The sequence below is a fragment of the Phacochoerus africanus genome, chromosome 8 (assembly GCF_016906955.1).
Source record: "Phacochoerus africanus isolate WHEZ1 chromosome 8, ROS_Pafr_v1, whole genome shotgun sequence".
NCBI classification, from domain to species: Eukaryota; Metazoa; Chordata; class Mammalia; order Artiodactyla; family Suidae; genus Phacochoerus; species Phacochoerus africanus.
Genome location: NC_062551.1, coordinates 18074222 through 18101342, shown reverse-complemented (window position 1 = coordinate 18101342; position 27121 = coordinate 18074222). Strand labels below are relative to the sequence as shown.

Sequence of the window (27121 nt, the reverse complement as noted above, 5' to 3'; positions counted from 1 at the left end):
GTCAGAATGGGGAAGGTAGAATGAGGGAAGGGTTAACTACATCCCTGAAGTTATTCAGAAAGGACTAAAAACAAGAGATTAAGTGGATTGAACTGCCTCCCTTTTCCTTTTCCCAAACAGTGATCAGCCAATCAGCAATCCTGCATACACATCTGTTTATATACTGAATTTTCCAAAACATTTCCAATAAGAATCGCTATCACATGGCTCCCAGGGAGAGCAAGTCCAAACATCACAACCAGCCATGTGACCTTGAAGGAGAAGGCTTTGGAAGTAGCGGAAAGTTCTGTTCTTGATGGTGTTTTTGTCTGCCGCTGAGCGTGCTGTGCCACTGATCTGCATCTTAGTGTTCTCATAGCCAAAATGGTCAGGGTTTCCTGATTCTCAGTCATGGATGGGGTGCTGGGTTAGCTGAATCAGAATCACCTGGGGTGCTTATTAAATATCCAGATTCTGGGGCCCATGGACTGGTGAGTCCGATTCAGTGGGGCTGGGATGGCATCCACCACCTCCTCTATTTTTAATTAGCTTCCTGGGCAATTAATTTTTGATATGCATCCAGATTTGTTATCTCACTAGGATAGATCCAACTCTCTGTGCCTTGGTTTTCTCAGCTGTGAAATGTATCATTCCTCAAATGGTAGACTTAAATCAGTTAATTTACATAATGCGCTTAGAACAGTGTCCGCCCTGTAGGAAGTATTGTGTAAGTTTTAACTATTCTGTCAGTCAGGGTCCAATCAGGAAGACAAACCACAGTGTATTTATTTATTTATTTTGCTTTTTAGGGCTGCACCCGTGGCGTATGGAGGTTCCCAGGCTAGGGGTCGAATTGGAGGTGCAGCTGCCAGCCTACACCGCAGCCATAGCAACACCAGATCTGAGCTGCATCTGCGACCTACACCACAGTTCACAGCAGCGCTGGATCCCCGACCTACTAAGTGAGGCCAGGGATCAAACCCGCATCCTCATGGATACTAGTCAGATGCGTTTCTGCTGCGCCACAGTGGGAACTGCCTCACTGTGAGTATTTAAAGCCGAAGGCACTTAATGCAGAGGTGCATTAAGATGGGGAAGCTGAGAAGCCAAACAGAGGAGAGTGATACAACCCTGAGATTAGGCAGCAAGAAGTCATCCACCCTTCCGCAGAAGGAAGAATGGGAAAAAGTGGTGTTTCTAGGGCCCAGAGTCTGGCAGAACCTGGACCCACAGCAGAGGCTGAAGCTGTAGATTAGACACAGCCATTATCAAGACGCTGCTGGAGGAGGAGGGGTGCCCTGGCTTTTCCCTTTGTCCCACCCTCCAGTCTCCCACTAATGCTTCCCATTGGCTGACCCAGCAGGAAGTCATCTCTCCAGTGAGTCTGGGAAACCTCATCTGCAGAGGTCACCCCTGCCTTTCAGGGGAAGGATGAAGAATGGCTCAGAGGACAGATTATCCTTATTATTTTGTTATTTTTATTTTCTTTAAGGTCCTTTTGGGCCCCACAGTTCTCAAAGTCTCTAGACCTAGCTGCAGGGATTCAGGGCTTCGCAAGTGCTTATTGATTAATCAATTCCCTGCCCTTGGTGTACACACATACATAAATGCTTGGCCCCTGATCTCTGGAAACTGACAGCTCAGGCCTTGGCAAAAATTCACCAGTGCTGAAGGCATTGCCGCCCGCCCGAGATTCAGGGAAAGGGAAGGTATGTGAATCGCTTTCTCGTCAGGGAACAGTGGCCTCTGCACCTTTAAGGACTGAGACGTGGTGGATGGCTGGAGCCATCCCTGGGCAGAAGGAAGGTTCCAGAAAGCTCAGGAACAGACATAAAGAAGTGAGACCGTGGAACCGTTTGTGCAGGGCACTGGGCAGCGGGGGGAGGAACAGGAAGTAGGGCCTCACCCAGTTTTAAAGCTACTTCCTAGAAAAGACCTGAAAACGCCCGCTTGTCTTTGGGACACATCCCTGCCAGCATGCTGTGTGGGAGCGGAGCACTGGGAATTCTGCTACCAAAAATGGGCAGAAAAGCTCTTTCTAAATATTTCTTGGAGGACCCAGAATTTAACCTTGGACCAGAGGCAAATATGTTTATTTTAAGAGGTTCTTAGGAGAAAAGATCAGATATTATGGAATTCTTCCTAATATACCAAAGACCTACTCCCAGGGTTCATCCTTCAAGTCATTATTGATGGATAGGAGGATGGCAGCTGATTCAGGCAGTGTGTTTTGGAATGAGACAGAATTGGGTACACTGTCGCTCTGCCTCAATCCTGGCTATGTGGCTTTGGGCAGGGATTTAACCTCAGTTTCCTGTGAAAAGGGGATATGTAACATGAACTAGCAGGCAGAGCTGTGAGGATTTGAATGAGACCAGAGCGTGCTCAGGAAATGGTAGTAATTCATTTATTATGATTTGTATTATTTCTATCACACTTTGCAAAACACTTTCCCCTCTATCAGCTCATTGGAGTTCACATCAGCTCTGTGAGTGGGTCAGGGAATCCACACTAATTTCACGTTTGCTGCAAATCTAACACCCTGCCAGATTCTTGACACTTACTGTCATGTTGATTCCGCTATTTTTTGCTCTCTATGTGGGGAGGTCAAGGAAAGCCTCTCTGAGGGGCCATATCTGAGCAGAGACCTGAAGGAGTGAGGGAGGGAGGCGGGTAGACCCTTGGGGGAGGTGATCCAGGCGGAGGGAAGCCCTGAGCAAAGGCCTACACTTGGTGTGTTTGGAGAACCTGGGGTGTGGGGCGGCAGTACTGGGAAAGCAGAGTGAGCAAGTGGTAGAAGATGAGTCAGAGTGAAAGATAGCTCGAGCTGAGCTGCTGAGCTGCTGAGCTACTGGAAGGATGCACTTGCCTTTGGCAGAGATGGAAGATTGTGGGAGGAGCAGGTTTGCAGGGGAAGGTCAGTTCGGTTTGGGGTAAGTCCCCACCCACCAAGTAGGAATTACTCATTCCAGAGGACTTCGAGAGATGAAGTAGCTCACCCCAGGTCACCCAAGCAGTCATTTTCAGAAGCAAGATTCAGACGTAGGTCTGCCAACCTTACCTTAAGTGCCACAGGCGTTTGGCTGCTTGGGTGCTGTGGGGAAATCTGGCGAAGTGATATATTTATATTTGTGTGTGTGTGCGTGTGTATGTGTGCCTTTTCTAGGGCCACGCCCATGGCATATGGAGGTTCCCAGGCTAGGGGTCGAATCGGAGCTGTAGCCACCGGCCTACACCACAGCCACAGCAACATGGGGTCCGAGCCACGTCTGTGACCTACACCACAGCTCATGGCAACGCCAGATCCTTAACCCACCATGCAAGGCCAGGGATCGAACCCTCCACCTCATGGTTCCTAGTCGGATTTGTTAACCACTGTGCCATGATGGGAACTCCATGGAGAAGTGATATTTTGATCATCCTGATCCATGACCCCAAGGAGCTTTCCAGGAGGGGGAAAGAGGTAGTGGAGAGTGAGGAGGAAAGTAACAATGGCAGAGCCCCACAAGGCAGTACGTAGCACGTATTTAAAGGTGAAATGCGGACAGGAGGCACTTCTTTTTGGAAGAGCAAAATGAGTGAGGGAGTCCCAGCCCTGGCTGGGTAGAGGGCATCAGGGACAGGATGAGCATCTGTGCTAGAGGGCCATGCTCTGGGGGTGATGTCAAGGCCTCAGAAGCTCAGCCTCCTGCCTGGGCAAGGCTCTCTCCACAAACTGTCCCCAGAATTGATGCTTTCCCATTGTGACAAATGTCTGTCATGGGCCAGCTGTCTCCCCTGGACTGGTGTATCCACTCACAGCCTCCTCAACATGCCCCTACTGGGCACCTCTAAACATGTCCCAATTTGGGGGGCTCTTCTCCCCCCACCCAGCAACCCTGGGAGCTCTCTGATTTCCTTTAATAAAAACTTTGCTTGGAAAACAAAACAAAACAAAACATGTCCCAATTTGAAGTCCCCATCCTCCCCCAATCCCAAACTTGCTCTGCCTGCAGTGGGAGTCCAAGAAGCCAACCCGGAGACAAGGATTCATGTGCCTGAATGACTTATTGAATAAGGAGCAGCTGCCAGGAGGAACTGGCGAAGGAGTGGGAAAAGCAGGATAAGAAGAGCAAGGAGCCAGGCAAGGATGTGACTTCAGACCAAGTCCCTGGAGGCCTGGAGGGTAGCTTCAGCCTGATCCAGCCCAGAATGCTACAGGTAAGCCACCCCGGGGGGATTGCGGGGATGGGACTCAGCTTCCACATTCCAGCACCAGTTGGTCATTGACTGAGGGCTGGGAGAGCAAACTCTTGGGCACTTCCTTGCAAGGGCAAAGGGACCCCAGAAGCTGAAGGGCAGCTTCTGAAGAGTTACAGATGCAGGCTGCTGGGAGCATCAGCACAGAAGCCAAACAAGGGGAATTCAGAAACCATCTGAGGGATCCCAAGGGCTCTGAGCAGCACCCTGACAGTGCCCGCTACATGTGCCTTATCCATCTTGGGAAGTGGCATTGCCATCCTGCTGGTTGCTCAGGCCCCAAACCCTGGCTGGAGTCTCCCTAGACCCAGTCTGTCTCACACCCCATCCAGTGTTTTAGCTGATCTTATTGTCGGTACTTTCAAAATACACCCAGAGTCTCATAATTTTTTCAAGTAACTTTTAAAAATTTGTGGAGTTCCCGTCGTGGCGCAGTAGTTAACAAATCCGACTAGGAACCATGAGGTGGCAGGTTCGATCCCTGGCCTTGCTCAGTGGGTTAAGGATCTGGCATTGCCATGAGCTGTGTTGTAGGTCGCAGATGCGGCTCGGATCCCAAGTTGCTGTGGCTCTTGAGTAAGCTGGCGGCTACAGCTCCGATTAGACCCCTAGCCCAGGAACCTCCATATGCTGCAGGAGCAGCCCTAGAAAAGGCCAAAAAAAAAAAAAATTGTGGCAAGATACATATAATGTACAGTTCAGTGACAGTAAGTACATTCACATTGTTGTGCAACCATCACCATCATCCATCCACAAACTCTTTCCATCTTGTAAAACAAACTACCTATTCAGCATTTTGTTTGTCCAAAATTCATCTGTTGATGGACACTTCAGGTCACTTCCATCCTTGGAATAATGCTGCTGTGAACATGCGTGTACAAATATCTGTTTGGATTCGTGCACTCAGTTCTTTTGGGTATATACCCAGGAGTGGGATTCCTGGATCATACAGAAACTCTATTTTTATTTTTTTTCCCTAGTAAGTGCAATACTATTTGTACCATTTTACATTCCCACCAACAGTGTACAGTTTCTACACATCCTCACCAACACTTGTTATTTTCGGAGTAGGGGGTAAATCTGATCATTTTTACCCCTTCCACAGTGACCACCCTGAACTGGGCCATTTCCATTTTGGCCTAGCGTATTGCAGTGGAATCCCTCGTAAGCTCACCGCTTCTGCCCACATCTCCTCTAGTCTTGTCAACACTCCTCCACTCCAACTTCCAGTGCCTTCCTCCTTCCTGCTTAGAGTGAAAGCAGAGTTCTTACCATAGCCTGTGGTGCTCTATAGGATTTGCCCACCCACCCTCCCAATCTGACTCATTTCCTCCTTGCTCACACCAGCCACACCAGCTTTTTTTTTTTTTCCCCTCCCAAGTAATTACTGCCTCAGAGACTTTGCCTTGTTTTCTCTAACTGGAATACTCTCTCTTCAGAAGCCCTTAGTGTAATTTGCTCCCTCAGTTCCTTCAGGTTTTGTTCATTTCTCAGGGAGGCGTCTGGGCTTTCCCCATGGCTCCTCAGCCCCTCCTCTCTATTTTCTGCTTTTCTCTGCCCTGCCCTGTGCCTGGGGAGGAGGACCCACAGCCACCCCCCATCCCCCCACCCCAGCACCTGGGCTTTCTTGTCCTCAGGCTTCTGGGTGGGTTTGGTCCATAGGCGGCACTACCAGGAGAAGAAGGGTGAAAGGAGAGAGATGCTGAGGCGCCCCCCCTTCCCTCCCCCCATGCTCCTTGGTCTGCTCCCGGCAGTGACCTGTCCCTCCTGGACCACAGCTGCATTTGGGAGGAGTGGTCCTCCTCTCTGCGGCTCCTTGGCAACCCTCCACTTCCAAAGACACCATTTCCCCCCTGTGCCCTCCAAAAAGTGGGAGTGGTAACTGCCTTTCTGCTACTGCTGATCTCGGGATCCTTTGGTCCCTGCACCCTGCCTACTCCTGTAGCCCCTGCACTTAGACTTGAACCATCTGATCTGGAATCAGTCTCCATCTAGACCCTGACCTACACACCTTCTAGATCACATTATTTAGTTTCCAGCCCCACCTTCTGCCCCATGAATTGGCACCTCCCACTCTGTTCTTATGCACAGCACATATTTAACATGTTATATATTTCCTTATTTTCCTCGACCCCTCACACTCTGGGATGGAAGGTCCAAGGATGTTTGTTTTTCTTTTATCTCCAGTGCTTGGCATATAGCAGGCTATCAGCAAATATCTCTTAAATGAATGACTGAACAAACGACCAACTAGGGGACCTACAGAGAAGACAGCAGCATGGTCCAAGGTGCAGGCAGAAGAGCTGATTCTCAATTTCTCCTCTCCCTGCCCGCCCGGAATGCTCAGTGCCCTGGAAGAAGGCGGAAATGAGCCGCTCAACAGCTCTCCAGCCGGGTGTTTACTTAATTAGGGCCTGTATCCCGAGGCTCGTTCGTGTTTAACTGTCCGCCTAATGGCTTCATCGGGTTCCGGGCGAGCGCAGGAAAACCTGCAAGGCGAGGATAGGCGGGGCCCCCGGGTACCGTTTGGGGTCCGTGCCGACTGAAAAAGCCTCTGCGCGGGTAGCGAACCTCCCATAGGGCGCAGAAAGCGCCCCCTACGGGACAGCGAGGTGAGGGGGTCTGGAGCTCAGCACGCAGCCTCGGGCTTCCCTAACTCCCAGCTACCCGGACCACAAGCCGGATAACCGAGCACTACCCTGAGAGCAGACGCCTATTGCTTGCTTTGCCATCAACCGTGAAATTGAGGGATTATAGCATTTCTCATTGTCTTAGTTTGGAGAGCCAGGAGGATGCTACAGAGGAGAGAAACGGCTCGACAGGCGGCAGAGGAGGACGAATGAGCTGGATCCCTAAGCAATGATACCAGGCAACATTTGGGCACTTGCTCTGTGCCAAGTGCTGAGGTTAGCGTTTTAAGCATGTTAATTAACTTAATCCTTGCCTATATGTTTTAATTCATTCAATTCTAGTATTCTAGAGGGCAGGTAACGTCATAGCACTACTTAGCTCATGCAGAACTGAATGAGGCCACAGCGCTAATACCTGGTGCCGTGGGGTTTGAACGCAGGCAGTGCGTCCCCAGAGCCCATGCTCGGTTAGAAAGAGAACTCCCACGGTCACAACGCAAACCGCCCTCCTCGGAGCCGAAGGCTGGTGATGGGAGGGACAGGCAGGCTAGCAGGTTAGCCCTTGAGGGCCAAAGAATCTATAATTAGAGACCCCAGTCTCCTCCTCAATCCCCTAAATCTGAATTGGAGAGGAGGAAGGAAAAGGATGAAGCAGCCTGGAATTCTCAAGACAGCTAGGGAAGGTGGGGAGGCCTCAGGGAGCAAGAGGTTGGGACTGGCGAGGGAAGCTCAGCTGGCTGGGGAGAGAGCACGTGGTATGGAGCGGCTGAGTCTCAGGGCCGTTTCAGTGCCTTGAGCCCATCTATCAGCGCACTGTCGAGAGGAAAGAATCCCAGCTCAGAGGCCTGTCTCCCAGGAAGGATGCAGAAGAGTTGTTTTGAAGGGAGGCACACTGCAAGGTTGCTTCACGCAGCAAGCAGTTTTCACTTAGGTTTTATTTCAGACCAGTAAAAACAGTCGTGATTGTTAAAATGCCTTTATTTGCTTCCGACATAAAGTTGAGAAACTGTAATTATATCTTACGTTGGGGGGGGTTGGTGCTGGTGATAATGGGGTTAATAACCACCCCTCTGCCTTGCACCGTTTGGCGTCACCACGGCTTCTAAGCTCTGGGACCTTCTCTCCCAGCCTCCATTTGTTCGACCGTGCCAGGGAAGTAATGAGTCTTCCGCAAGTTGTATGAGGTTTGGTAACGCAGTCCTTTGGGACCTCACTGCCAGTTTTAAACCATCGGAGTCCTGGGAGCAGGCTGACGTGGGAGGTAGGGAAAGAGACAGGAGGCAGCCCCCGCTGTAGCTGGGTGTTGGGCGGACACACCCGGCCACGATCAAAGCTTTGGATAACAGAGCGCCTCGGGGGAGCATGAAAGGGGCCCTTCTGTTTCCAGTCGGATTCCGATGCCTTCCACTCTTTCCCCCACTGTAGCCACAAGCCACAGCATCATTTTTCTTCGCTTGCTGCAGAGGTTGAGGAGTGGTTGTTTTTTATCCCCCTTGAACCCAGAATCTGCGAGACAGGGCCTGTGGCCCCTGCCGGGAGTAACTCCTGAGATAACGCAAGAGGGCTCCGGGAGAGGACCGTGGGGGGTTTCGGGGCTGCAGCCACCGCGCACCCCCCACCGCGGCCCCACCTGCGAGGGGGCGGGACCTTGTGGCGCTGGACCAATCAGCACCTACCTGCACTCACCTGGCCTCCTCCCGCCGACTCCTGCCCGCAGCGAACCTCAAAGGGTGATCGCGGAGCTAAGCGAAGCACTAACCCGCCGTCGCGGCAGCCTTTCACCCTTCTCTTTCCAGCCATGGGGCTCCCTCGTGGGCCTCTCGCGTCCCTCCTCCTCCGCTGCTTCTTCCTACTTCAGGTACCCGATTGCCTTGCCCTGACCCCTGTCCGGACACTCTTCGGACGGCAGCGGGGTCCGCACGCGGCTGTGGCGTCGGGGAGAGCGCGGGGTTGGACTCTTTGGGGCCAAGGCTGTCGGGGAAAGACTGAGGACTCCCCGGAATGAGTCTGCAGGGTTGGGCACGGCTATGACCCAGCCTCCCTCTTTTCCCCTCTTCCGTCAGGCGCAGGTTTGCTGGCTGCCGTGCGCGGCCTCTGAGCCGTGCCGGGCGGGTTTCGGGAAAGCTGAAGTGACCTTGGAGGCGCGGAGCGCGGAGTTGGAGTCGGGCCAGGCGCCGGGGAAAGGTAAGACTCTCCGAAAGCTTGCCTGGTGGAACTGCGGGGCGGGGGCCCCACGTGGGGTGTCAGGGCTGCGGCGGGGGGCTCCTGGCGCCGCCTCAGGTGCGGGGAAGCTCAGAAAGCATCCTGGTCTGGGATGGAGGTGGGGGCTGGGTAGGAAAACCCGGAGATCGTAGCGCCTCTGACGCCCAACTTCTCCTTGCTCCTCCGCGGCGGCTTACCTTGGCCCACTCCTTCGGGGTTGGGGGGCAGCTGAGCTCTTCACCCAGCCCGGACGTGGGACGCTCTCCCTGCTGGCCCCAGCGAAGGAATGCGCCTTCCACATTCTTCCCCCAACCCCCGCGCAGGTGTGGGGATGAGCCGTGCCCGGGGCAGCCCCCTTCGCCCCTCTTGGGCCCCCTTTGTGTACCGTGCTTTGTGTCTCCGACAGACAGACCGGGTCTGTTTCTCTTCTTCGCGCTCGCCTCCCCCGCCCCCCTTCCTCCCTGGCTGCTGGAATGCGCTCTTAACCCTGCCCTTCCCGGAGGGCCTGCGCCCCAGCAGCCCGTCTGGAAACTGGGCCTGGCACACCTGGGCCGGGGCCATCACGAGCAGGGGACACCCCCGAAGCCCAGTGTCTTGGGACTCAAATGTGAGGTACTTGGCAGAGTGGAGGTTCAGAAGCCAGAAGGTCTTGAGCTGCGGGGGTGTGGGCGGTGGGGGGGGGCAATCAAAGCACATTTTTGATCTCTCAATTACTAACCCCCTTTAAGTTTAAAAACTTGAGAGTAGAGGGGTGACTTTGGTGCAGAGAACCAGTGTGTTAAGAGACCCAGGCAGCTGCTGGCTTATGGGGTACACTTTCTCTCCATCCAGGACTGTGGGGGTTCCACCACTGGATCAAACCCCAGCTCTTAAACAGAGGTGTATCCCAGGATCTTTGGGTGGAGTTCTAGAGGACCCTTAACCTATGAAATTGTTTAAGAACTTGCTTATGCATTTTCCTGGGCAGGGAATCTACAGTTTAAAATTTTGAAAACGCATGCTATCTAGCATTTTTCTAATGCTCCCATCAATGTACCCTTCACCCCAGGTACAAATTCCCCCAGCTTGAATGGCTCTCCTTTGTTTCTCCAAAAGAAGACTGGGGACCTTGAGTTTGTGGAAGCCTTTTTTTTTTTTTCTTGTTTTCTCCCCCAAATAACTCTGCAGATTGAGAAAACAATTAACACCAGGCTAGGCCAAGCTCCTTAAACTCTTGGCTGTAGGGAGCCGCGGAGAGGCATTAAGAGGCCATGCCTCATAAACTTTAAATTCTTGCACATGGGTTTATTACTGACTGGCTAACAAACTGCAACTCGGCCAACCTGTAAAAATGTTAACTTGGGCAGGGCCCCAGATCCAATTCCGGCTCCCTGAGGAAGCTTTATTGCTAACCAGATTCCTGCCAAATTTTCTCCCCCTCATTGTCAAGTTCTCCGACTACAGTCTAGGAGAGCAGGCTGTGGCTTTGAGTGTTGTCTGTGCCTTATCTTTCTTACTGAAGCAAGAAATATCAGATGAACTGTCACTTCACTAAGCTTGAGGTTGCTGGGGGGAAGCGGTGGTCAGGTTTTCGATTTCACGGTCCGGTTGGCAAGTGCTTCTCGGTGACGTCAGGCATTTGAAATCTTTTGAGAAAATTCTGCTTTCTCGGATGTCTGGTTTAGGGTTGTGAAAATGGCGGGATCATGCCAGGAACACACCTGGGTTATAAAACAAAAGGTAGGTTTAATGTGCTTGGCTAACCTCGTGCCGAGTGCCCTGCAACATGTGCAGTCTTCTCAGGAAACGGGCTACTGCCTTCTTTTTAAGTGAAAGCAAGTTTCCGGGCCCAGTTGGTTCCAACAAATTGGGATGCCTCGGCAGAAAATATTGATTTTTTTTGTTCCTCCTTTGTCTTCAGCAGCTGACATCCTTCTACATCCCTATCTCCACCCCAGCTCCCTCTCTTCAATACACAGAGCCCCAGCCTGGATCCAGCCAGGTTGAAAGGGTTATCCTAAGGGTACATACAGACTTTCAAGTCTGGCCAAACAGACAACAGTTTCCCTATAGCTAAGGAACAATTGCCCCTGTTGTTTGCCCCTGGGTTATGAATATTACAGGTGTCTGTGAAGTTGAGCTCAAAGAAATTATCTGACATAATTAATACCTTGTTTGTATGTGCACTTTCCTCTTCAAAGCATTTGCACAACTCTGATCTTGCTTTATCCTCCTGACATTCTCTTGTAGCTGGTGAGGTACATTTAAACAGCTTGAGCTCTTAATCCCAGAATTGGGACTTCAGAAACCTTGTAGCCCAGCCCTGCTGAAGGTTTTAGAGGTAGAGAAACATAGGAACAGTTTGATGGAGTCAATTCCCTAGGCTGAACACACGAGCTCCTTGGAGAGTCCTAGACATGACTTTTACCTCTAGGTCTATGCCCCGGACGTGGTACTTAAATAGAATGCCCAGTAGGTGTTTGCATGAATTAGGGCAATCTTATAAAGTTCTGCCCATTTTACAGATGAAACCTTAATGGTTGTGGCTTCACCAAGGCATTCACTGCAGTGACCAAATGGGACATGAATGGATGTCTCTGACTCCCAAATTCCCTGGCATTTTTTTTTTTTTCCTAACAGAAAGTGGGAGGTGGATGAAAGGAAGAAGTGGGATGTTGGGGTGGCAAAACCCAACAATAGCAATCCCCACCCCAAGTCATTTATTCCTTTGCATCACAGAGTTTTCCAGAAACATTCCTGCAAAGGAAACCAGTTTGAATACAGTCTCTTAAGTGTCCAGATCATGGGGGCTTGAGTCAGGTGAAGCCTAGACCAAGAATGAGAGGTTAATCTGGAAGGAGGTAGAGCAGGAATGTTCCTAGACCCCAACCCCTCAGTCTGGAGTCTGCCTTCCTTCAAATGTGTCTTAAAAACAAAGACAAAGGCTAGGTGGAAGGAAGGAGCTTGCATGGTATTAGTGCAGTGATTAAAAGTGAGTAGAATTATAGAGGTTTGTACATCCTTTGTGGCAAACAGTTGAGAAAAGCAGCCGATTTACAGTAAAAAGGAAAAAAAATAACTAGTACTTCATTATGGTAGATTCAGCTCACTCTTAGAGTTAAGATTAAAGCTAACCTTCATTAGCTTTGGTAGGAAACTTCAGAGTTCAGCAATAAATCTGACTGAACATGAGTTAACTTCAAGATGGTCTTGCCTATTCCAACTTGTGTAAAGATTGCCTTTTGCTTGGAGCTTCCATTCTGGGCTATGCCCTCTGGTCACATTTTATTTTTTCAGTGAACATGTATTTCGCATCCTGCACTATTCTAGAACCGTGGATAAAACAATGAACAAGACTAAGACCCTGCCCGGGGGGGAGCTGGCCATCCTATAATATGTGTCATTTTTTATGCTTCTCAGTGCCTTGCCCAGTGGGTGCTGGTAATGCCCCCTCAGCTGTAAAATGGGGGCGAGGAACTTAGCATGAGGTCACTGAGGCAGGCAGCAGTACCGCCCGGGTTTACACCCAGGGGACTGCCCAATAAATCTGCCTCTGAGGAACGAATATCTGGGAACTGGGGCTTCCAGCCGGCCCTGCTGCCTGCCTGGCTCGCTCAGCAGCCAAGTAGGGTTGGTTGCCAAAGCCTGATGTACATCACTGGAGTGGTCTACACAGCCTTCGTGGCGAAGAGTTGGGAGAAGCAGCAGGATTACCATGAGTGCCTGGGGAGCCGCTCTCAAGCCTCTAGTCTCCATTCCCATCTCCCCACGTGACACTCAGTTCCTCGGTTATCCACGCAGGGTGCCCTCACCTCCCTGCTGCATGAGGAAGGCACGGCTTATCATGAGCAATGAGTTCCTAGGGTGGGAAATGGTAACTCTGCAAAGCATGTGGAAGAGGAGGGAGAGAAAGGCCTCTCTCCCCAAATCAATGGAGGCTTCAGTCCAGAGGTTTAACGATCCCCATTCAAAATACTACTGTTAGGGAGTTTCTGTTGTGGCTCAGCAGTAATGAACCCAGCTAGTATCCATGAGGATGCAAGTTCGATTTGGCCTCTATCAGTGGATTAAGTGGGTTAAGCTCCAGCATTGCCGTGAGCTATGGTGTAGGTCGCAGACGCAGCTCGGATGCTGCCATTGCTGTGACTGTGGCATAGGCTGGTAGCTACAGCTCTGATTTGACCCCTAGCTAGGGAACGTCCAGGTGCTTAGAAAAGAAAAGAAAAGAAAAGGAACACTCTTATTAAAGAATAACATGTGGAAGAAAGTGTCCAGATGCTAAGTATACAGCTTGATGAACATCGCACACTTAACACAGCCATGTGCCCAGCATGCAAGTCGGGAAGCAGCATCATCGGCACCCCAGATGCCACTTCCCTCCTCCTCTCTGCCCTCCCCTCCCCCAGGAAAGCCACTATCCTGACTTCAGACACTGTTGATTGATTTGCTTGTATTTGAACTTTATGTGAAAGAATCATACAGAATATCCTCTTGGATCTGACTTCTTCAGTACGTATTGTGAGGATCCTGTGTAGGTCTGGATGTTGCTGGGGTTGAGTCTCGTTCTTCTAGAGTATTCCATCACGTGACCATCTGTAGTCCTGCTGTTGATGAGCGTTGGAGGAGTTTCCATTTTTTGGCTGTTACAGCTGGTGCTGCTGTGAATACCATTGTTCTAGTGAAGCTGCCTGGGTGGACTGCTTAGGTACATGCCTGAGAGCGTAATTGCTGCATTAACTGAGGATTACCTGGGAATCTCAGTACGGTGGTTGCTTACTGAGAAGTCAGCTTTTCTGTCTTGAAGTAGCTGAGTCTCTTCTGGATTCTTCCAACCCCCTTTCCCGACAGTCTCCTTAGCAGACGCATCCCTTCTGGAGTCTTGATTCCACCAGGCTTTGAGCTAAGAGACAGCAATTCTTTATTATGTACTTGGTCACGTGCTTTGTTGAGGGGAGAAATCCTTCCCTTTATTTGTCCTATAAGCTAATGCTTGATACTTTCCCCCAAAGTAGAAGGGGAATCTGAAAAGGGCCCTGAATTTCTCACGTGGAAACTTCCTGGGTGGAGATTTTGATCCTGGTCAGTGTCGTAGGTGGGCAGCAGCCTCCTCAGGTAGCCAAGGTGGTCACGTTCAACTCCTCCCTCACTATAAGAGGCAGGAAGTTGTCTGAGACTCAAGGCCAAGTTGACTGGTCATTCAGCCAACAAATGTCTGAGTACCTACTGTGTGCTCGAAGTTGAGGTGAGCAAGGCCCACAGCTTCTTAACCTTGGTGAGCTCTCTGATTACAGGAGGAAGGAAATCATTCACCAGGCAATTTTAATAGTAAATCCTTCATTCAACAAATACTTGTTGGAGTTCTCACTGTGGCTTAGCGGGTTAAAGACCTGATCTGTCTCTGTGAGGATGGCGGTTCGATCCCCGGCCTTGCTCAGCAGGTTGAGGAGCATTGCCACAAGCACACAGATAGGGTTCAGATCTGGAGTTGCTATGACTGTGGCATAGGCCGCAGCTGCAGCTCCCTTTCGACCCCTGGTCTGGGAACTTCTGTATGCTGCAGGTGTGGCCCTGAAAAGAAAATTTTATTGAGCACCTACTAAATGTCAGGTACTGTTGTAGATGCCAGGGATACATTAGTGAGCAAAACATGTACAAAATCCAGGCTTTATGGGCCATTTACCTACCAGTGGAGAGAGATGGACAAAAATAAGTAATATACGTACATAATCAAGTGGGAGATGGGAGAGGAAGAATACAGAGTCACATATGAAGGGCTGATGACCCGTTCTTGGAGGTGGGGGTGAGGCACCTGGAGGAAATGATGTCTAAGCCAGAGGCTGGGGAAGAGTCAGGCAAGGGGTTGGGGCATGAGAGGTGGCAGGGAGTGTTCCTGCCAAGGGAACAGCATGTGGGGTGTAGGAACTTAAATACACTTAGTCTGGCTGGACCACAGGATGTAAGGTGGGGCACAACGAAAGGGAAGTAGGTAGGGTCCAGTTCAACTTGGAACTTGCCCCACCCCAGATGAGAGGCACCGTGGTGTCTGGGAAAGGCGGGAGATGTGGCTTTCTTCCGGTTGTGCCCTCATGGAGGCCAGTGTTTCTGAAGTGTCTTCTGGATCCAGAATCCTGGGCCCACCTTCAGCATCCCTTCTCGACTCTGGACTTTTCCCAGACCCAAAGACATACGTGGTCAGCCTCGGTTGAACATACCCCGTGGTTTCATTTTGTTACCTGGCATTACCAGGCAGCAGGGTCGGCAAGAAAGGGCTTTCAAACAAGACAAAACCAACCAACCAACCAACGAAACATAACCTAAATACCATGTACTGGAGAGCTTCCTGAATTCCAGAAACTACACTATGTACTTTGTATAATAAACCCCTTTAATCCTCCTAAAAGCCCTGGAAGAATTGGCCCCATTTCACTGGACAGGCAACCTAGGCTTGTAACTTTGTAACTTACCCAAGGTCAGCCAGCTAGTAAATGGTGGAGTTAGGACTTGGACCCAGGTTGGACTCCTACATGTGAGGTACTTAGCATTTAGGAGACAGGGTTGTGAGTCTCCTGGCCCCAGCCAAGCTGGAGGGAGATTGGAAATAGTTAACAGCTGACCCAAGACCTTTGCATTCCTGTTCCCTCCACAGGCCTCTGTTAATTACCAGGATCTGGAGTGGTGGGGGAGGGGGTGAGGAGGGGGCCCTTCTGTCCAGGACCCTGGCCTCCCTTGTAGGATGTAGGGGAATAGGGAGGGTTCAGATACCGGGCAGATAGCTGCTAGCACTCACTGTCAGTTCTCAGCCGAGAATCTGCTTCTAGCTGTTCATCTTCTTTCTCTCCTACCCCACCCCCGACCTTCTCCCAGAATCCATGACCTCCCTTGAGCCCTGATCTGAATGGAGGAGTTTGACATCCTCTGCCCCCTCCCCTCCTCTCCCAGCCACACTTGGGCACCCAGGTGGTTGTGGGTGATCTAGAGCATCAGTGGGTCTGCAGATTCCTCAAGCTGACCAAATCCGCTCCAGGCTGGAGCTGCCATGGTCCTTATGAACTTCAGGGGGCTAGGGTGCTGCTGCTGCTGCTCAGTGAACCAGAAGGCCTTATCCTGGGCAGGAAAGCCAAGTGAACCTCTTCCTGTCTCCCTTTATGCCGTCCTTGACCTCACTGCTCTGTCTGAAGCTGAGGAGAGGGCTTGGAGCCAGGGCCACACAGCCAGGAGCGGGGAGGGCTGGTGGCTGCTTCTCCTGCAGGAGAGCCTCTGTGGGCTACGCAGAACCCCAGGGAGGAGAGAGCTGTTCTCCCTCAGGACTCTGGGTTATTTCAAGGGCTTGACGGGGAGGTAGGGCTGAGGAGGTACAATCCCAGGCTTTCTTCTTCCTCCACCATCTCAGTGACCCTACTTTTGCTTAAGAGCATGTAAGATCTGTTCAAAATGGCATCTTTCTTTCTAGGAAACCCAGACCTGTGTTGGAGACTATTAGTAGTCGGTTGATCTTACCCAGGGGGTCTGACCTCAGGGTCTCACATTAACTTTTAACTGGTCTTTGCTCCCTTGGAATTAATTGTGTGCATGTGTGTGTTTCTGAGAAGATTCTTTCCCCAGACTTGGACACCATAGCCTATTCCTCACTCTCTCCCACCCCTAGTCCAGGTCCACTTGGAGGTTCTTCAGACTCTTGTCAGACCCATTAGTGGGCGCAGGCCTGATGGTGTATATCTGGGCACAGGAAAGGGGAAATGGGGTTCTAGGCCTGGGGCAAGTTATTCCGGTCCCAGCTCCTCAGTCTTGCTTGATGCTCTAACTCTCCTGTGGGAGGTGCCTCCATGGCTCGCAACATGAGGAGAGGCGCTGCCGGTTGGTCAGTGAGAGGGCAGGCCTGAAGGGCTCAGCTACCACCCTGGGTGTCTTGCTTAAGGCCAGCTGCCTTCTCACAACGAGCCCCATCTTGTTGTAGCCGCAGGCAGAGAGAAAAGACAGCTGCTTATGGGCTCCCCACACACAAGCCCGAACAAGATGCCAGGCCCCCACCCTGCCCTCTCTTTGTGGAGTCTGTTTCAGCCGGGGCTTCCCACCAGGACTTCCAGACTTGCTATTTTCTTCTCTTTTATGGTCTTTTGCCGATTCCAGAATTTTCCTGCATTCCTCAGCCAGAACTCAACCACCCTCCAGCTAGTTTACCCCTCCCTGCCTATGGCCTCTGAGTCAGTAGTTTGCAAGCTTAGCTGACTATCAGAATGCCTAGGGAGCTTTTTATTTTTATCACACCCCTCTTCATATATACTATTTTATATAGTTTGGGTAGAGTTGGGCTGATTGATTGGGATTTCACATTAATGCATGAATATATAATTCATTGCGAAGACTGCGTTTTTCAATAAAATAGTAGCATGTACTATGTGACAGGTACAACTCTTAGCATTTTATATGTATTAGCTTGCTTAATCACCATAGCATCCCTTGATGTAGGTGCAATTACTATCCCCATTTTACAGAATAGCAATCTGAGGCCAGAGAGGTTAAGTAACTTGCCTAAGATCATGCAAGTAGCAAAGAGCAGAGATTGTATTCAAATATGAGCGGCCTGGGAGTTCCCTTCATGGCTCAGTTAATGAACCCGACTAGGATCCATGAGGTTGTAGGTTTGATTCCTGGCCTCACTCAGAGGTGTTGTAGGCCAGCAGCTGTAGCTCTAATTCTATCCCTAGCCTGGGAATCTCCATCTGCCATTGTGGCCCTAAAAAGCAAAAAAAAAAAAAATCTGAGCAGCCTGAGCTTTAACCATTGACCTCCACTGTCTCTCAAAAGAAGCAAATCAGGGATCAGGGGGGTTTACTTTGTGGTTAACGAACCCGACTAGGAACACTGAGGACTTGGATTCGATCCCTGGCCTTGCTCAGTGGGTTAAGGATCCAGCGTTGCCATGAGCTGTGGTGTAGGTCACAGGAACAGTTTGGATCCTCCGTTGCTGTGGCTGTGGTGTAATCTTGCAGCTGTACTTCCGATTCGACCCCTAGCCTGAGAACCTCCATGTGCTGCAGTTTGGCCCTAAAAACCAAAAAAAAAAGAAAAAAGAAAAAAGAAAAAGAGCAAATCAAAGTTAAACACACGAAAGTACTCTTCCTCAGTTTTGCTCCCTTAGGATAAGCAGTTAATATGTGAATCCTTGTAGACCTTTTTTTTTATTTTTTTAACAAAGAATGTATGTATGCATTCAGGAATTTTTAAGACAAGGTTTGGATTATATTATGCATACAAACATTATTCTGCAACTTGCTTTTTTAACTACTGAATCACAGGTTTCTTTCCAGACTAGTAAGTACATATCTATCTTGTTTTTAACAGCTCCCTAGTCTTCTCCATGGTAGATATACCATGATTTATTTAGCTAACCCTCTATTTTTATCTTTCGCAGATGTGGAATTAGGCAGGAGTTAACGTAAAAATTGTAAAGTGTTTGGATTTTTAGAAATCTAACTATCAGGAATCATCTTATTAGGAAAGACTGTTGTCGAAAGATGATTGAATGAATTGTTCCTCTTAATCCCATTCAGATAAATTAAACTTTTATATTTGAATAATACGTTCAAGACAGACTTTGCAGTAAGCTTCATAAGGTTACTATACCATTTAAACATTAGTTTTCACACTGTGTTTTAAGATTTAATTATCTGAATGTTTCAAAAACTTTTGATATAACATTTAAATTGCATAACTCAGAAATGAACTATCAAATATATCAGCACTTGCATTATTTTCCTTGGGTGTTGAAAGCTTGCGAATGTGACAGTCAAAGCAAAAATGCATTTTTTTTCTCAAGTTTCTCTCTCTCTCGTGCGCATGAGTGCATCCTGGCTCTCTTGCTCTTTTTTTTTTCCTTTTTCTTTTTAGGGCTGCACCTGTGGCATATGGGAGTTCTCAGGCTAGGGGTTGAATCGGAGCTCCACCACAGCCACACAACTCCAGAGCCTTGACTCACTGAGTGAGGCCAGGGATGGAATGTGAATATTCACAGACACTACGTGGGGTTTCTTAACCTGCTGAGCCACAGCAGGAACTCCTCAAGTTTCACTTGAGATTTCAAAATCTGTTTAGCAGACATTTTGGTGAATACAAGTTGATTTCCCTTCTTAAAGAGAATATTTATTTCTGATCTTATTTTCCAAGAGGTACTGTGATTTTTTTTTTCTTAAACCCAGATATTGCTGCAATAAGCAATCTTGTGCAGGGTGGTTACATTGATGTGCAAGATGCATCCTTTAAAACCTCGAATAATTCATAACTTCCTATAATTCAAGACTTCTGTTCTCTTTTAAACATATGTGAAATGTAGTGTATGTGTCTGGAGTAAGGGAGTTAGAGGGATGCTTACAATTCACTAGTCTCTCTAGTTTTGAAATTGTGACTTTTTACACTTTTTTGTCTTTTTGTCTTTTTAGGGCTACACTGCGCTTGTGGTACATGGAGATTCCCAGGCTAGGGGTCGAATCAGAGCTGTAGCTGCTGGCCTACACCAGAGCCCCAGCAACACCAGATCGGAGCCACATCTGTGACCTCCACCACAGCTGATGGCAACGCCGGATCCTTGACCTGCTGAGCGAGAAAAGGATTGAACCTGCAACCCCATGGTTCCTAGTCGGATTCGTTTCTGCTGAGCCACGATGGGAACTCCTTACACTTTTTCTTAAATTGAGAGATTTGCATTTCTTCAAACATTGCATACAAAGTGAGACTTTAATATTTATAGTGCCATTTGAAATTTTTACAATTGAGGTTTGCATAAAATGTAACCATATTATAATGTATAGCATGTTTGAGCTGGCATTCCGGAGCCACTGTGCCTGGGTTAAATCTGTCTACTTACTAGCTATAGAAACTTGGGTAAATTTGCTTAACCTCTATGCCTCAGTTTCCAATCTGTAAAATAGGAGTAATAATGAGGATTTCATAAGGCCATAGTCAGGAGAGTGTATAAAAAAAGCACGTAGTAAGTAAATAAATGTTAGATGGTGGTAATAATAGCAGGGTTGTTACAGTTAGACTAGTTTGTATACTTATATCTTTTAAAATGATTTTTATTTTTTCCATTGTAGCTGGTTTACAGTATTGTATCAATTTTCTACTGCACAGCAAGGTGACCCAGTCACACAGACATGTATGGATTCTTTTTTCTCACATCATCATGCTCCATCATAAGTGACTAGATATAGTGTCCAGTGCTGTACAGCAGGATCTCATTGCTTATCCATTCCAAAGGCAAGAGTTTGCATCTATTAACCCTAAATTCCCAATCCATCCCACTCCCTCCCCTTCCCCCTTGGCAACCACAAGTCTGTTCTCCATGTCCATGATTTTCTTTTCTATGGGAAGGTTCACTTGTGCTGTATATTAGATTCCAGTTATAAGTGATATCTTATGGTATTTATCTTTCTCTTTCTGACTGACTTCACTCAGTATGAGAGTCTCTAGTTCTATCCGTGTTGCCGCAAATGGCATGATTTTGTTCTTTTTATGGCTAAGTAGTATTCCACTGTATACATATATATACACCACATCTTCATAATCCAATCATCTGTTGATGGACATTTGGGTTGTTTCCATGTCTTGGCTATTGCAAATAGTGCTGCAGTGAACATGCAGGTGCGTGTGTCTTTTTCCAGGAAAGTTTTGTCCAGATATATGCCCAAGAGTGGAACTGCTGGGTCATATGGTAGTTCTGTGTATAGTTTTCTAAGGTATCTCATACTGTTTTCCACAGTGGTTGTACCATGTATACTTAAATCTTTAGATTGCATTCCTAGAAGCAAAATTGTTCAGTCAAAGGATTTTCATAGTTCACTCAGCGATTATTGAATGCTTCCTTTGTATCAGGCACTGTACTAAGTGTTTGGATATAGTGATAAGCAAATTATATCACAGTCTTTGCTTTTGGGCATTGTAGAGACTAGTAAGGGAGATAGACAAGTAGATGATAGCTAGTAAACATATAATCACAGGATGTAATGTATTCAGTGGAAGAGAGTTAGGTACATAGAAGGGTTTTTAACAGGGGAAACTGATCTACTTTGGGTGAGTTGAGGGAAAGTTTCCCTGAGAAAGTAGCTTTTAAATTGGGATCTGAATGATGTCAGGAGTTAACTGGGTAATATTGGAGTGGGAATGTGGAAAGACACTCTTCTACACAGCAGGAGCAGCTTGTGCAAAGGTCCTCTGGTAAGGAAGGGGTTAGGATACACTTAAGAAGAGGACCATTGCCATTGGTAGAGATACGGATTGGGCACATTATAGATTCTGGCACATCATTGATGAGTTTCAAACAAGGAAGTGATCTTATTTTCTTAAATATATCATCTGTTGCATTTTTAAAAGATCCTTTTTTTTTTTTCTTAATGAGTTTTGTACTCATTGAGGCCAAAGATGATATAGTAAGGTTGGGAAAGTAGAAATGGAGAGGCATGAGTTGATTGACTGGGAAGGGAGGTCTCAGGCAGAAATGGTCAAGGAAGAGGATGCTAGCTAACAATATGCTAGACTCTGCGCTAATTTTTTTTTTTGTCTTTTTGCTATTTCTTGGGCCACTCCCGCGGCATATGGAGGTTCCCAGGCTAGGGGTCCAATCGGCACTGTAGCCACCGGCCTACGCCAGAGCCACAGCAACGCGGGATCCGAGCCGCGTCTGCAACCTACACCACAGCTCATGGCAACGCCGGATCGTCAACCCACTGAGCAAGGGCAGGGACCGAACCCACAACCTCATGGTTCCTAGTCGGATTTGTTAACCACTGCGCCACGACGGGAAGTCCTGCACTAAATATTAACTCATTTATCCGAGGTAGCTATTACCGGCATCATTCTCATCTTAAAGGTGAGGAGATGTATTTGCTCAAAGTCAGTCAGTGCAACCAAAATCTGATTCCAGGTACTTTAGACCCAGACTCTGGGCTGCTCTGAGGTCCAGATTTTGGGTTTGTGTAGCTGAGTGAATGATGTGCCATTCCTGAAGGAGACACTTGAAAGGGCCACATTTAGGCCTAGAGTAAGAAGATCATGAATTTACTTTTTGACAGAATGATTTTCAGATGCCTTTAAAGCATACAGTAGTGGCTCAGAGGTAAACAAAGCCAACTAGTAGTCTGTGACTTACACCACAGCTCACGGCATCCTTAACCCACCGAGCAAGGCCAGGATCAAACCCACATCCTCATGAATACTAGTCAGACTCATTTGCGCTGCACCACAACGGGAACTCCTGTTTTGCTTTTCCCCCTAGTGTTGAGTACTTAAGTATGCTTTTAAAAGCACAATATGGAGTTCGCGTCATGGCTCAGCGGAAATGAATCTGACTCATGAGGATGCAGGTTCGATCCCTGGACTCATTTAGTTGGTTAAAGATCCTGCTTTGCCATAAGCTGTGGTGTAGGTCACAGACACGGCTCAGATCCCACGTTGCTGTGGCTCTGGCATAGGCCACCAGGTACAGCTCCAATTCGACTCCTCGCCTGGGAACCTCCATATGCCTTGGGTATGGCCCTAAAACACACACAAAAGCACAACACATCTTATTTAGCCCTAACCAGAGCCTGAATATGTGTGTGTGTGTTCCCATTTTAAAGACTGGAAATTAATAAAGGCTTTTATTCGTTGAGTACTTCCTGTTCAACAGCTTAAATATGAACCGACTTGCCCAAGGCTGCAAGGCCAATGTGCAGCGCTTTTACCCCCAGACCTTTAATTGGTGTCCCAGATGCCCCTGGTTAATCACTGGGATCTCTGTTCTGGTCCTTGAAGGTGGGAATCAGTGAGCAAGACTGCACACCTCATACTAAGCTTTGAGTCCGCTGTGTCCTGAACTCCCAGAGTGCTGTGGAGTATAGCCCAGCTTGGGATTCCCTCTGAGGCCTGTAATGGGGGACCCAGCTCCCAAGGTTAAGGAAGAACCTGAGCAATGTAGCTCTTTCCAAAGAGCTTTCTGCAGAGAGACAAAATTCCCCTGGAAAGAATTGCTTTCTCTGCAACAGCATGTAGATGTTGCCATCAAACTTTACTAGTCGGGGGCCGGGGCAGGGGGCGCAGAAATCACAACATCTCATTCTGATTGCAAATCAAATACATGTTTACTGTGGACAAACGGAAAGATAAGCAGTATGGAGGCCCACTGCCCATAAACCTTAGTCATTTCAAATGAACACTTTCAGTAGCTCTTCCCAGGCTCCGTCCCTAACCAAGTCTTCTTTGAGGAGGTCTGATCTGCGGGAGACAGTCCCACTGCTTCATTGTCCCAGAGCTCGCACTCCTGCCTTGTTTTCCCAACAATCCAGCTTCATCTTCTGCATCAGTGGGTTGGAGAAGGGCTTCAGGCTAAGGGTGTCAAACGCCAGATGGGCCCTATCTGCAGGAAGACCCAGGTCCAGGGTGAACGGCGGGTGGACAGGGGTGTCCGCCGGGTGTAGCCACACTCCTCCAGGGTCATGCTCTTGTCCAGGAGCTGGTCATCTTTGTAAAGCTGCTCCTTGTGCTGGTGGCCACCTGAGAATGCCTTTTCACAAGGTGCTTCATCCCTAGCGCTGTGCTTGACTCCTTAGCGTCCCTGAAGATGGTGACAGACTATCACAAACACTTGCAGGGTGGTGGGTCCACTTCCACTGCTCTCGGCCTTTTGGGATCAAAGTCTGGCTCCTCTGAGGGCCCAGATGGCTGTGGCAGGGCACATGGGATGCTTTATCTCCCAGCATGCCATGTGATAGCTTCCGGGTCCCATGGCCTCGAGCCCCTTAGGGTCCCAGCAGTTCTCCCAGGATCCCCATGCCCCACCTCCCAGCATCCCTTGCAGCCTCTGCCCCTAGGCCTCCTCAGATCAGGTTCTGCTCACCTCCGCTATCTTGGCCTTCTTTGGCCTGGAGTAATTGGTTCTGAAGAGAGCTCGTCTACCGTCTTGGTGCCAAGGCTCAGCTCCCCTCCCCTCCCCTTTTTTAAAAGTATAAAAATATTAATATTTTATGTTATAATTGTCAGGCCCAGACTGTAAACTATAAATGGCTGTTTGGTGACCTGTTTTCCTCACCTGAGCAGAGCACTGCTTTTCCTTGATAGATTTTTTTACCTTTAAGGCCGTAGATGAAACATTGGAGGGACCATAGCACATATAAATAAGTATTTTGGGAGTTCCTGTTGTGGCTCAGCGGTAACAAACGCTACTAGTATGCATGAGGACACGGGTTCAATCCCTGGCCTCACTCAGTGGATTAAGGATCTGGCGTTGCCATGAGCTGTGATGTAGGTCGCAGATGCAGCCCAGCTCCCAAATTGCTGTGTTTGTGGCATAGGCTGGCAGCTATAGCTCCGATTCGACCCCAGCCCGGAAACCTCCATACGCTGAGGGTGTGGCCCTAAAAAAAAACAAAAATAAATTAATAAATAAGTATTTTGTTGAAAGATAAGTTGCTGGGACTTTTTAAAAAAAAAAAAAAAAACATTGAGCAACAGTGGCTGTGGCGCAGGCTGGCAGCTCTAGTTCCGATTGGACCCCTAGCCTGGGAACCTCTATATGCCACACGTAGGGCCCTAAAAGGCAAAAAGACAAAAAAATAAAAAGTAAATAAAAAACATTGAACAACAGTCTTGAACATTCATGCAGGTATGTTTTTGTCACATCTTGAATCATTTCCTGCGCAATTCCCAGGTCAAAGGGCACAAAAAGGTTGTGCCCCCTACCCCGTAGCAATATATATAGCGACATCTGTTTCCCAAGTATTTCACAACACTTGTCCTTTTCATTTATATTTCTTAGTGAGTGAACTTTTTTCCTACATATAGTTTTAATCAGGAAAATGCCAGAGTCTTCTTTTTTTAGAGAGGTGGGAATGGGGTGCCAAGTCTACAGCATGCACAGTTTCCTGGGGCAGGGATCGAACCCACACTACAGCAGTGACCCAGGCTGACACTCAACCTGCTGAGCCACAAGGGAACTCCCAGAATCTTCTTTCGAGGCCATTCCACATACATTCTCCCTGGACCTTCTTACCCCCGTCCCTTAACAGAAGGTAGTGATAGCTACAAGGACAAGTTCGTTTGCTTTATGAGCTGGATGTGTCTGTAAACCATGCTAGAATGGAAACGTCTTTGACAATCTCTCCCCCATTCCCCAACAAGCTGCTTTTGACCATGACCCCTTCAAACTGATATTACTCTTCCCTTCTCATCAAAATGCCTAAAACTCAGTATGGAAATGGTCGAGGCCTGATTATTTGAAGGACATTTATCCCCAGAGAGATGGGTGGTTTTGTTTTGCCAGAACATCCAGCGAGGTTGAACATTAGGACTTCGTAGTACCTCTAGTCATGGCTGCAAAGACCAGCTTCTGACCGTGAAGGGTGTTCCCATGGGAATTTGGAGGTGTCAAGGCAATTCCAACCTAAAAGCAGGGCTGGAATGAGTTCTCAGCCCAGTAGCCATCAGTTCTTACAAGTCTACTTAAAAAGCTTTTTTTTTTTTTTTCCGGGAGTTCCCTTTGTGGCTGAGCAGTTAATGAACCCAACTAGGATCCACGAGGATGTGGGTTCGATTCTTGGCCTCACTTAGGATCTGACATTGCCGTCAGCTGTGGTGTAGGTCGAAGATGAGGCTAGGATCCAGCGTTGCTGTGGCTGTGGTACAGGCCAGGAGCCGTAGCTTCGATTCAACCCTTAGCCTGGGAACTTCCATATCCTGTGGGTGCGGCCCTAAAAAGAAGAAGAAGAAGAAAAAAAGCTTTCTTCTTTAAACAGCTCTAGGGCTCTGGGGACTCGACCCTTCTTGCCCAGGTTTTACAGTGGCGCCAGTTCAGGATCTGAGGCCAGGCTTAGTGGGATGGTTTTTAGAGAGGAGCTTTGAGCACAGGCCAGGGACTTCTGGTTCCATTGGATCTTTCTGTCTAGTGTGGATACACAGAGCTCTAAATTAAAAAAAAAAAAAAAAATAGTTCTGTAGAAGCAGTCTCCGATTCACTCCTTCCCCAACAGTGTTCTAGGAATTGTGTGTTTAGACTCAGTGCTGAAACCTATCCATTTATATTGGTGCAAATACCTGTCTCTTCATCAGGTTCATCGATTTTATGATTCAGAATCTCTGTGGGAAAAACTAAATTTAAAGCAGTCAAATGGTTTTACAGCCCCAGGTGGTCGTAGAAGTAAGAACTGTATTTAGGCCTCTGTTTTCCAGCCTTAAGATCTTAACTGTTGCCCCATGTGCTCATCAGCGCTCACCGCCTCACCCCGGGAAGAGCTTGACACAAGCCCATTCATGCCTCCATGACTTGGCCAAGATTTGTGGCCTTGTGGAGCTAGGTTGCTGTCGGAAACAGGAATCAGCTTACTTCGAACGATAGCTGTCAGAAGGCAGAGTATGAGGGCGATGAGTGATGATGAGACCTGGTTTCGGATCAGTTTCATTTTGTGATTCAAGCTAGCAGTGCCTGCGAGCATCTGGGAGGAAGTCGTAATGGTCTGCCCCAGGGCTTACCGTTTCCCAGCCTCTCGGTGACTCAGCTTGCAGAGAAGACCGCTCATGTTCCTACAGGCACCTCTGCAAGTTTCCCTGGGCAGGTCAGCTTGGCTGTGGGATTTCCCTCCTGTGGTTCTCCCAGCAAACCATGGAGCACCCCTACAAAACACTTTCCAAATGCAGGCGGCACCAGCTCCCTCTTAGGCTTGTAGGTCCTGTGTATCCCCTCCTGCCTTCAATGCTTCAGCCCTCGGGTAAAGCCCATGGCTATAGCTAGCCCCCTTCCCACTTTGGTTCCTCTATGGTGTAGAGAGAGGCCCAGCCTTAGAGTCAGAAATCTAGGTTTATGGCAAGGAGGTTAAAGGTACCTTTTATGGGCTCACTTGGGGCCAGACAGTGCTCAGTGCTGTGCGAATATTATCCCATTTAATCCTCCCATTGATCTTAAGACATAGGTGTTAAAAATTGTTTTTTGCTTTTGTTTTTTTGGGGGCTTTTTTTGTTTGTTTGTTTGTTTGTTTTTTTGGTTTTTAGGGCCGCACCCACGTCATGTGGAGGTTCCCAGGCTAGGGGTCAAATCAGAGCTGTAGCTGCCAGCCTACGCCACAGCCACAGCA

At 48.5% G+C, this 27121-nt stretch overlaps 1 protein-coding gene and 1 long non-coding RNA gene across 4 annotated transcripts in view; one reads left to right on the top strand and one right to left on the bottom strand.

Annotated features, from left to right (window-relative positions):
- Positions 1–4155: 4155 nt before the first annotated feature.
- Positions 4156–27121, top strand: part of CDH3 (cadherin 3) — a 49652-nt gene continuing 26686 nt past the window's right edge. Inside the window, exons 1-2 of one of the 3 annotated variants that reach the window (XM_047790485.1) lie at positions 4156–4179; positions 8912–9032. In XM_047790485.1, the coding sequence (XP_047646441.1) occupies positions 4171–4179; positions 8912–9032 (130 nt within the window). In that variant the 5' untranslated portion in view covers positions 4156–4170. Of the gene's footprint in view, positions 4180–7983; positions 8110–8575; positions 8707–8911; positions 9033–27121 lie in introns of those variants that run through there. The other 2 variants (XM_047790486.1, XM_047790484.1) reach the window with 2 other exon arrangements.
- LOC125132781 (uncharacterized) lies at positions 7809–8598 on the bottom strand. Its single transcript, XR_007136321.1, has 2 exons — positions 8535–8598; positions 7809–8097 (listed from the first exon to the last, which is right to left on the bottom strand). It is a non-coding gene; the product is annotated as an uncharacterized LOC125132781 (long non-coding RNA).